The sequence below is a fragment of the Archocentrus centrarchus genome, unplaced genomic scaffold (assembly GCF_007364275.1).
Source record: "Archocentrus centrarchus isolate MPI-CPG fArcCen1 unplaced genomic scaffold, fArcCen1 scaffold_44_ctg1, whole genome shotgun sequence".
Lineage (NCBI taxonomy): Eukaryota > Metazoa > Chordata > Actinopteri > Cichliformes > Cichlidae > Archocentrus > Archocentrus centrarchus.
The window spans coordinates 307,971-319,878 of NW_022060270.1; the positions used below are offsets into that span (position 1 = coordinate 307,971).

An 11,908-nucleotide genomic window follows, 5' to 3' on the forward strand; every position below is an offset into this window, starting at 1 on the left:
GTTGACCTGTGAATAAGCAGTGTACAATGTTTTCAGTTTTTTTTTTTTTCAAGTATCATTTTTGAGTAAAATTTAATTTTTTCATGTCTTTATCAGTTTCCTTTTGTTTTGTGATTTTTTTTTAATACAGCATATTCTTCTTCTTTATACTTGAAACAATGTTTTGGATGTATTTTTTGTAAAGAACACGATGTGTAGCTTTTAAATATACATTCTATTTACCTCATAAATCCATTAGCTTTAAATTTCAAAACCAACAACAACTTGACAGACCTACAGCTAATTATAGACAGACTACATTATTGAGTGAAATCATGATCACAAAAACATTAAAATAATAATCTTTTTTATTTATTTGTACTTAAATAGCATTATATCTGTTTTTCATGGAAAATAAAATTGAATGATTTTAATAGTATCTCATCTAAAACCTGCTCCCCCCCTGAAGTCTGGAGCATCATACAGCAAGGCGCCTGAATTCGAATGGGCCAATCAGCGCACTGCATGAGGCTCCAAAGCAGACGGTGTCTGTACAGCAGCTCCACACAAGTTTCATTTCGGACTATACGGCATCAAGCTATCTAAGTTGTTTCTATTTTCATGGATTTAACTTCAACCACAGCCCATCTTCAGTTACTTCGGTAAGAAAATAATCTAAGTTGCTTTTTTATTAACAGTGTTGTGTTGCAGACAGTGAAGGTGCAAATGATAAAGTTGCGTTAGCTTTAGCTCCCGCCTAGCATTAACGTTAGCCACTTTAGACTGAAAAACAGCATGCTAACGCCTGTACTGCATGTTTCAGAGACGTGTGCGTTCATATAAATCACCTTGTAAGTGTAGCTCCATTTTCATCCTTTCAGTAAAGGCGGCCTGGATTTTCCTGCCTTTTTTGATACCAGGCTGGAGCTTTAAGTTAGCTATCTTCAGAGCTGCTTCGTTTTGAAGATGTATTCTTGCAGCATTTGTGGAGAATCGGTTCACTCTGTGAAAGCTTATGTTTTTCATTGCAGACTGCATCATAATGAACCCTGGTGTATTTTTAAATGTGTTGAAACAAGTTGTAAGCAGGTGTTTTCTGGATATGCCGCTTTAAAGTCTCACTTCTACCGCCGCCACACTGGTACGGCAGCCGTCTCTCATGATAGTACCGTTATGGTATTAAATTGCACCGTCTCACTTTGTGCACATCAGTGTGAGGGAACTACAGCTTTGATTGCTCACTTAAAGGAACACCTAGATGAGGGACGCCGTGTGAGTTGTCCAGTGAGAGGATGTCAAAGTGTGTTCTCTGTAAAATCTACATTTACCTCCCATATGTCTAGAAAACACAAACGTTTAGAAAATGTCATTTGCAGTTCAAAGATACTCAGTCAGAAAGTCCAACTACAAGTGCCACCATACAGGAAGCTGCCAGTGTCTCAGATGCAGAAAACCCTGGGCCTAATTTCAGTGACCTGTATCTCAGAAATGTATGTATGTTTTACATTAAACTACAGGGACAGCATCTTCTGCCAGCATCTACCATTCAAACAATTATTGAAGAAATACAAAATATACATGAATTGGGACAGATGTATACACTGAATAGACTAAGCTCATTTCTAAAAGATATGTCAGTTTCAGATGAGGATGTTATTAAAATCTGTGACACAGTAAAACAATCTGACTTGTTCTCAGCTTGTCACACAGGGCCCATGAGAACTGCTTACTCAAGAGTTCAGTGCTTTAAAGATGTGTTCAAGTATGTTGAACCAAAAAAAGTATTCTTGGGCACAGATGAGAACAGAATGGAGAGATTTGCCTATTATGTTCCTGTGCTAAATACTTTGAAAAGTATGCTGGAATCTAGTTTTTGGCAAGGTCTCATATCAGGGGATTCAGATGTTTCAAGATCAGATGTTCTCAGTGACTGTTGTGATGGTAATGTGTTTGTGTCAAACACATTCTTTAAGGAAAATCCAAATTCTCTCAAGTTGGTTCTATACCAGGATGCATTTGAAGTAGTGAACCCACTTGGTTCTGCAAAAAAGAAGCACAAGGTTTTGGCTGTGTACTTCTCTCTACTCAACATTCCCCCGCATGCTCGGTCAAATGCTGATCATATGTAGCTAGTTTTACTGTGTAGAGAGAAGGATTTCAAGGAATTTGGTCATGACAAAATTTTTTCAGAACTCCTGACCGATTTGAAAGCACTAGAGGAGAATGGAATAACTATGGCAGACAAAACTGTTGTGAAGGGAGCTCTCTACTGCATTACTGGAGACAACCTGGGCTCTCACTGTATTGGGGGTTTTATGGAAAATTTCAGTTCATCAGTGTACTTATGCAGATATTGTCTGTTAAGTCGAACTGAATTTCAGGGTGCTGATCCAGCAGTCTGTGGACCTCCGAGGACCCCAGAAACCTATAGATCTGCCACTGAACAGCTGGAAAGAGAAGACGTGTCAGAAGTACAGGGGATAAAATTCAGGTCTGTATTTAATTCTTTACAAAACTTTGATGTTTGCACACCTGGCATGCCCCCATGTCTCGGTCATGACATTTTTGAGGGTGTCCTCTCATACGACCTTGCTCTTTACCTCAAGTATTTCATCAGCACAAATAAATGGTTCACTTACACAGTTCTGAACAGGCGCATCAAGCAGTTTAAATACAAAGGAACAGATGCTTCATCCAAGCCTTGTGAGGTCAGTCCAAAAACATTGAAACTTAGTGGACAAGCTGTTCAAAATTGGAACTTCTTGAGACTTTTACCTCTCATAATAGGAGACAAAGTGCAGAAGCCTCAAGATAATGTCTGGCAGTTAACTTTGCAGCTCAAGGACATTGTTGACCTAATTTGTGCTCAACAAATTTCCAAGGCTCAGGTTACTTATCTGGATGCTCTCATCCAAGAATATTTGGAAACCAGAAAGGCGCTGTTTCCTAGTATCAACTTAAGACCTAAACACCATTACTTACGACATTATCCAGGGCTAATCCTAAAATTTGGCCCTCTCATCAGGCTTTGGACAATGCGCTTTGAGAGCAAACATAGTTACTTCAAAAGATGTACAAAGCATCTTAAAAATTTCAAAAACCTGTGCTTGACTCTTTCAGAGAGACATCAGATGTTTCAGGCCTTCCTTTCTGCTGGGTCAGTGAGTCCTCCAGCATTGCAAATAAAAGATGGCTCACCATTTTACTCAGAGTTTTACAGTGAGCAAGTAAAAGATGCAGTCTTGCATTTTGGCTTTACTGAAAGGAATACAACGATTCCAGTTAATGTTCAGTACAATGGCCTTACTTACAGGAAGGGCCAGTTTGTTGTCACAAAGTATGATGAGTCAGTGGAGTTTGGTGAACTTCTGCTGATTTTTGTTAAGGATGATTCAGCTCTCCATTTTCTCATGAGAGTTTATGATGCAGAATTTATTTCTTACTACCACATGTACTCATTAAAAAATGACACTGGAAGATTAGAGTGCAGACTCATCAGTGAACTGAATGACTTGTGGCCATTGTCATCTTATGTGAAAAATGGATACCAGATTGTTCCAGTGAAGCACAGCATCTTGTCAGATTGAATACCTTGATTTCATTTGACCAGAGACCAAACTGTTTGTTTGTGTCTTAACAGATATGGCTGAATCACAGGTGCTAAAGAACATAGGGGATGCGATAGCAGGAGTGCTTCCGGACCTTCCTGATCAACTTGTCAAGTCAGTTGAAGATACTTTGAAAACACTTGGTGCCGCAACCACAGATGATTTAAAGTACATTACAGAAAATGACTTGCTGCCAGTGTTAAAGCCCATACAAGCCCGAAGACTGGTTGCTGCCTGGACCCAAAATAGTGAGTGTAAGACAATGTCACCACACCACCCAGTGGCACACTTATTAACATTGATGTTGAGATTGGAATATGAGTTTTTCTGAGTCTGATGATGACATAATCATCATTATTTCCTGTGTAAATAAATGCTATGATGCAATAGCAGGCTGTTTCAAAAATTTTGATTTTTTTTAAAATGCAAACTGTGCCAAATCTCCCTGCTTCGGAGGTTAGCGCGAGAGTGAACATCGCAACTGCGAGATCACGGTGCTCACTTTTTACACCCTGCACGGCAGATCGGCGTACCTAATAAAGCGGCGAACGAGCATCACAGTAAAAGGACAGTTTCGGAGGACTGGGTGTGCGTTCATGAAGCCGTAAGTGTCATTGTTTGTTGGGTTACGCAATATGACAGCTGGACAACTGGGTGTGTATCTTGCACATATATTTCATTACCCGAATGTCCGTCGTAGCTCGGTAGCAGGTTAAGCTACATCCGGTTAGCCTGTATGTTGCTACTGCAGCCGGACTGTTCGATACTGACGGCACCCAGTTATGTTAAACTGTACCGCGAGACTGTTTATATCAGAACCGTATTTTATTTGTCTCACTTTGTTGTTATTAACATCCTGATAAGTTTGAGTTTGTGTATGTCTATTTGTGGTCTATGGCGACCTCTTGTGGATGTTATATAATAGTGCGTGTGTTACACTCAGCGGAAATTGAGGTGATTGTTATTATCCTGCTTGTTTATACTGTTAATTAGTGAATTGTTGTTCATGCTTTTTCAGAAACCACACATCTTTATTTAACCAGTCACCTACCTGTTACCAATGCGGTGCCTTCCCTGTGATTCACTTGTGAGACGTTATTAAAGACTGTTCCATTGCACTCCTGGGTTGCTGCAGTCTTTCTTACCGAAGACTTAGGCCTGACTGTATACACCACCTAACCAGTATAACCCTTACACAAACTGTTAGACAAATTGTATTAAGTTTTGACCACCTTAATGTCTCCAAATGCATCTATACAGTGTGTAAAAAAAGCATTACACAATGTTTAATGCTTTCATATCTTCTCTTTTGTATTTTTACAGTCTCAGGGACTTTAACACCAAAATCTGTGCATTCATCTCCAGTGGATGTCTCTCCCTCTCCATTCTCAATTTCTTCTTCACCAGCATCATCCACCAGTACTTCATCACCTTCAGGAATTTGTACACCATTAATACCAAACTGGTTAGAGACATTTGAAATACCATGGCAGAGGTTCCCTGAGGAGTTGGTACAGAACTTGGAAAGACAGAAAAGACCAAGTGCAAGACAAAGGCAAGAAATGGTAAGGATCGTGGTCTCTGAAATAATGAAGATTTGTAAGAATCCAACCAAACACAACACTACAGAGATAGCAAAAAGGATGGTGGCCAGGTATCCAAAGTCTCTGCAAGATGTTATTGATGGTGATGTTATTGGACCAGGATATCATTCTCTGGTGAAGCAACTTCAGGCAAGAGTTGAAAATGTCAAGCGACCTGACACACCAAAGGTTATAAAGCGCAAAGCAGCATCAGATGATGATGACACAGATGAAATACCTGCAGAAAAAAAAGCAAGTGTTCAAGACACCTATGGCTGTATTAGCTGGGAGCCAAAGCATTTGCCACTCTCTGAGACTGTGGAGAGTCAGCTTGAAAAAAAAAGAAGAAATGAAGACATTGTTTAAAAAGAACTACAGTACAGATGTTGTGAAAAAACTAGTCAAGTGCACCTATTACACCCAGCGTAAAGACATCAACAAAGGGGCAAGCATCCAGAAACTATGCCAGGAATGGCCCTTTCTCTTCAATGAACTTGGTATGCCAGCACATTTCCAAGAGCTGACTGGTGTGAATCTGATGGAGACCTTCCTTGCCAATGTAGACAAAAAGGGGGCACGTCTGTTAAAGTTCCTGAGAAATGTTGATGCACAAAAACGCAAACAAGTCCTGAATGCTCTTCTCAAGCTTCAGACTGAAAGAGGTCAGTCCAGTGGTTGCTCGCAAGAAGTCATTGAGATGCTGCTTCTTTTACTGGCTCATTTTGATGAGAAGGAAGAGCTTCTGTTTCACTGTGTTGAGACAACAAGCCTTGCACAGGATGTTCAGATGGAGAAAGTGCCACCAACACCCTTTATTATTGTTTGTGGTAAGTACATAGAGCAAAATTCAACTGTTTTTTTGTGGTGTAACTGCAATGTTCTTGCACTCTTGGATTGTTTAGTTTTATGTTGTGTTTCCCACACTGGTAATGGTCTGCATTTACATTTTATCTAGTCCAGAGGACTCCAAAGCCCTTTACACTACTCTTCTACCCTCAGTTAACTGTTGTGTAATTAACCTAGACAGTGACAGGTAAACAGGTTTGTTTGTTTAAGGAAGACACCTGAAACACTTTAATTAAAAAAGTAAGACATTTAATATATTAAAGAATCAGAAAATTACACACATGCACGTGTGGGACTCAGAGGGAGAGTGTGCACGCTCTCTCTCTCTCTGAGCCCGTGTTCCTGACTAACCATAACATCTTTATACAGCCTCTTATCTAAACATAAACATATTCTGGGTGCTATGAGTTGGCCTTCGTCACTCAGTCTTACTCAAGCTGGTTTTTCAAGACCCCGATTTCTCTCATCAGCAGTGGAGTCATAAAGCACATCTTCTTCCTGATGTTTTAATTTGTCATAGAGCAGTCTTGTCCAGATTAATGACACAACATGGTGACGGTGGTGATGTTTTAATTGTACGTTCTGTGGCCGAACCCCAAGATAAGATGCACTGAGACAGAGAAGTCAGTCAGCACTTTCTGATCTGTTGCTCTCTGTCTAATGTATTATTTAATTGTTTATTATTTGGTTGATCCACTGTTTATTAATTAATTTACTGGAATTTATTTTTAAACATTTGTCAGTTATTCATTGAGTAAAAAATAATCCCTAAGAACAGCAAGCTAAACATTAATGGGTTCAGCAATGATGAGACGCAGGTCTTTTGGTCTTTACTGAGACCCATTTTTACTGTAAAACTGTAACGAAAAGAGAATCAAAGATATACATGAGTGGTTTGTCATAACATAAATTCACATCCAACAACATACTTTCATGAGTCATTACACAAGTAATTAATAAGCAAACACATTCACGTGCCTTTTAGCAAAGACTAGCATAGACAGAACTAAAAGATAGTAGCATTAGCTTATTCTCACTTAAACTAGGAAACTGGTCTATAAGTTGTAATAATGGTAAAAGAATGTATAATCAAATGGACAAGACACTACCTAACATAAGACAAACTATTGTACAGTTCTACACTTACAGATAATGAATTGCCAAGGCTCACGGATGATATTATGCTTAGTTTACTCCTCGACTGCTTGAGTATGGCATGGCCACTTCACTAACATCTTTGCTGCTTACAGCTGTTCACCATTAGATGGCACTGTTATTCATAATCAAATGTCGACAAACAACAAATGTAGCAAGGCTGACCTCTTGTGTCACAAAAGAGAATTTAAATGTTCTACAACTGGGATTAAATTAACTTAAATCTTGATACAAGTGTGAGGGGCAGAACAACTACATTCAGTCATTCATCCTTTCATGCACACATTCACAAGCTGATGGTACTGAAACACTGGCTAACACAACCTGAGAAGCTCAGTAAGATAATTCATCTTATAATGCAACTGTTGAAGACTGATCCTGCCTAAATTGGTAATAAAAATAGAAATAAATGTCTTGATAAATGATTGTGGCAAATATAGCATCCAAATATTTTTTTTCCAACGTATTTCATTATACATTGATAGAAATTAATATTTTTTTATCATTTTCAGTTTTAATTTAAAATGATCACTATTATTTAATTTCCCATTGTTTTTCCAATCCTATTGTTTATTAATTACTTTCCTTCTTATGTCATATTTTTCTTATTTGGCACATAAATTACTTTATCAAGCCATTTTTCAAATTTCTGTATTTACTACCAATGTTGGCAGGATCCAGCCTCCAATTTGTTTCAACTATCTCTGTATTTGTATATATAACTGACATTGATGCCCTTGTTAATAAAACGTTTGAATTATTATTCTTTTTATTATTATTCTCAGGTTCCTCCTGCTTCGCTGCTGAGACATTCATGTTGAGCATCGACAAGAAGATCGTTAACGACCGCATCACAACCTTCACCTCCGCCATCTGCCTGATGTTTGGCAGCTATTACTGCTTTAACATACACTACCCTGTGGAACTACGATCAACACTGGAGTTCCTCCAACGGTAAAATTAATATTTTTATGGATTCTTTTTTGTATTTATCAATTTGATTTCCCATATAAGGTTAATTTTCTCAATCTCTCACTCTTTTTTTTTTTTTCCATAAAGGTGTTTCTTTTCCATAAATCCTGAGAGAGGCACCAAGGTTGAATCCAAGAAGAAAAAAGTGTTCTCAGTCAATCCCAGAGTCCTCACTCTCATCTCAGACATTGCTGACTGAGTGGATCTAGTCCTACCCCTCTTGTTTTGGATGATAAAGGTGTGTTACATATTCTACAGATGTTTTTGTTGTTGAAACAATTGTTACATTTCTGAATGTCAGCGAAAAGTTTTTAACAATTTGAAGTTTTACTAAACCAGATTTGTTAAAGTACCGGTTCAATTTTTTTTCGTTTCACTGTTACTTCCAGGAGTTTCTTTGATTTTAATTTGCCTACTTTTTTAAGATTTGTGCATTCTAATGATGTAAAAAGGTACACTGCATATACATCGCTAGTTAGCATTTTGTCAATCAAAAAGTTTTCAAAAGAAGTGTAAATTTTTTTATTTTTTTTTTATTACATGATGCAGTTCGAAGATGTAGTTTCAGCTTTACCGCACAGTTCTGTGTGTAAAATAAGTTGATAGAGACTTGTTCCTGGAATTTCTTGAATTCAGATTTTATTGAAATAGAAAAATTGTTTCTTTTCCTATAACTGCATTTGCAAATGTAAAAAAAAAGAAAAGGAACATTTTACATATTTTAACATGTTTGTAGTTAGAACAGCACCAATAACACTATGGTAACAGTGTTTGTAAATTTTCTGCCAGTTAATGTAAAATATAATGTATGCTCAGCTTATAATACTGGTGTTGCACAATTTAAAGAGAACTTGTAAGCATTTCTTCCGTGATTACTTACTCTGGCTGTCATTGAGACAATCCTTTGTAGTTTGAGTGAAAATGTTAATAATTGATGTTCACAACTTCAAAGATGGTAAATAAAATACTTTATTGATAATATAAGGTGGACATTTGTGTTGCATTTAGAAATTTCAATAAATTAATACTTTGTGTATTAAGATAAGATGAAACTTTAATGATCCCACGACGGGGAAATTTGTGCATTACAGCAGCTCAATACAGAGAAAAAATGAAAAAGGATGAGTAAGAACAAATAACTAAACTAAAAACTAAAACTAAAATTCAATAGAATAAAATAAAATAGCAAGCTTACAGAAAATAAGCTTACAGAATAGACTGATTAAAAGAACTCCAGTCTGAAAAAGTTGTGTATCTGATAACGGCAACTGAACTACGAAGCAGGCTGAAAATTTTACTTAAAAATTATTTGTATGCATGAAATGAGGTAGTAGTTGATAATTCATTGTGAAATAACCAGCAAAAGGTGATCATATTTCATCAGGTAAACCCTTTGATAAAAGCTCATGATAGTTTTTCATGTCATCTTAAATTATTATTAATCATAATTATTAATAAAAAGGGGAACTGCAAATCATTTTTCACATAAATTCTGGGAATTTTTACAAAATAAAATTGTATTTTATTATTTTTACTAGTTAATTTTACAGGGAAAAGATGTTGTTGTTTGTGGCACAAACTTAATTTTATAGGTTGTTTTCATGTTCATTTTAGGGAAAAACATTGTTTTTTCCTTAGGTTAAAACATTTGCTTTTACAATAAAACAATGACTCCATCACCAATTTTAGCTGTAAAAACAACGGTGACAATGCCTAAGAACCGTGAAAGAAAAAAATGTTTTACCCGTAATTTTACGTGGTGTTTTGGCAACCTCAGCTGCCAGCGTTTTACCATAGAATCTACGTTTTTTTTTTTACAGTGTAGCTTCACGTTTCTCAAAACAGAGTCACCAATAACCAGAGTTTGTTCCTCGGCGGGTGTGTCGCCGAGTGGAGAAAAACGGTTAGAGACGTGAACAGGTTGGTGGTGTCCCCGGGGCTTCTGCTTAGGACTACGCTTCCTCCTCACCGTCACCCAGCCGGCCTGTTTTCCCTGCTGCTCGGGATCTGCTGGGGGGGAGCTAACGGCGGCTAAGCTACCATGGTCCGCACCCGCTACAGGGGCCTGGCTAGATGCAGGATTTTCCAGGGTGCAGAGCCGAGTCTCCAGTTCAGAAAGCCTGGCCTCCAGAGCTACAAACAGACTACATTTATTACAAGTACCGTTACTGCTAAAGGAGGCCGAGGAGTAACTAAACATGTGACACCCAGAGCAGGAAAGTGCAGGAGAGACAGGAGAAGAAGCCATGCTGGTAGTGAGTCGGCTAAGGGCTAAGCTACTAGCTGAGCTAAGCTAGCGAATTTCTAAAAACAAATAAAGTGAGTAATGTGAATACAGGTGATTCAGCAAAGAGTGTGCTCTAGATAAAGGAGGTGAAGATTACAGTAAAATATGTTATTATCCAGATAAATCGAGTTATACAGATATAACAGCTAATAGACAGCAAAACACTGTGCTCCGAAACAGGAACAGGAAGTGATACAATACCGCAGTGAGAGCCAACACCAACCACACTTCACACAGCTTGAATCCACGTCAGGAAAGATTCGAGCTAACTTACTTTTGGAGCAGTGTACTCTATGGACTACTTTACACTGTATAATTCTATGTCGTGCACATATTGATGAAGACTGAATGTGTTTTAGAATGGTTTGCCACACTTCGTCTTCTATTTCTATGTTCAGATCAGGCAGCATGAAGATGGTTAAACCCAGGGGTCAAGTTGGAAATCAAAATATTTTATATTTTGATATTGTACCCTTTGGAGTTGGACTAATTTCTAACAGTCTGTCAACCATAGTGGAGGTGGGGATTATTGGGAAACCAGAGAGACGGTGATGAATAAAGTCTCTAACTTGCAGAAATCTAAAAAAAATGGGCACTCGGCAGGTTAAATTTCAAAGACAATTGAGCGAATGAGGCAAAAGTTCCATCTAAGTATAGGTCTTTCACAGACAGTACCCCATGGCTTTCCCACAGTGCAAAGGTCTGATCAATGAGTGAAGGTGGAAATAAGGGGTTAGAATCAAGAGGTGATAAGAGAGGTATTCTCTGACTCCCAACATGTTTTTGTCACGTCCTGGGCCGTTTGCCCAGCGTTTTGTGTTTAGTTTATTTCCTGAGCTTCTCCTCCCAGTATGTTTGTCTTGTTCCCCGTGTTGTGACTCGTCTGCGTGTTCCTTGGTTTATCACTTCCTGTTTTATTTTGTCAGTATGATTTCCCTGTGCTTCGTGTCTAGTTTTGCTTCCCCCCGTGTGATTAGTTTCATTTGCCTCACCTGTTGTTCCCTGCTGTTTCCTCTTGCCCTGATTACCCATTGTGTATTTAAGCCCTCAGTTTTCATTTGTTCTCTGTCGCGTCGTTGATGTTGTGTGCCCGTGTGTTCCTGTGCTCCCTGTGGTTCCCCTTCGTCTCCCTTCTGAACGGTTTTTGTATTGTTTTTCCCTACATTAATAAATGCCTTTAAGTTATGCCCATCTCCGGAGTCCTGCATGTTTGTCCTTCCTCGTCCGTTTCCTCCCCGGCCATGACAGTTTTATAATTTGAGCCCATATTCTACGGCAATTCTTGACAATTATGGTGTTAGTATGAGATAGAGGAGATATTGCTGGAGGAAGACATAAGAGAGAATGCAAAGAAGCAGAGCCGCATGAGGCCTCCTCCACTAGTAGCTATTTGGGAATATCAAGGTTAGCACTACACTAAAATAACGTTGTACGGATATTAGCAGACCAATAATAAAATAGGAAATTTGGTGCGGTAA

At 38.3% G+C, this 11,908-nt stretch overlaps 1 protein-coding gene across 7 annotated transcripts; it reads left to right on the forward strand.

The window, feature by feature from the left end:
- Window positions 1-502: 502 nt before the first annotated feature.
- Window positions 503-9,093, forward strand: LOC115777171 (uncharacterized). 7 transcript variants are annotated; one of them, XM_030725005.1, is made up of 6 exons: window positions 503-641; window positions 2,361-2,470; window positions 3,620-3,841; window positions 4,911-5,997; window positions 7,957-8,125; window positions 8,231-9,093. In XM_030725005.1, exons 4-6 carry the CDS (start codon window positions 5,385-5,387, stop codon window positions 8,340-8,342), a joined length of 894 nt encoding a protein of 297 aa, XP_030580865.1. In that variant the 5' UTR covers window positions 503-641; window positions 2,361-2,470; window positions 3,620-3,841; window positions 4,911-5,384; the 3' UTR covers window positions 8,343-9,093. The 7 variants fall into 7 exon arrangements, with proteins under 7 accessions (XP_030580865.1, XP_030580869.1, XP_030580863.1 ...); XM_030725009.1 differs by having other exon boundaries at window positions 3,620-3,835; window positions 4,911-5,998; window positions 7,979-8,125; XM_030725003.1 differs by having other exon boundaries at window positions 3,620-3,835.
- Window positions 9,094-11,908: the final 2,815 nt, after the last annotated feature.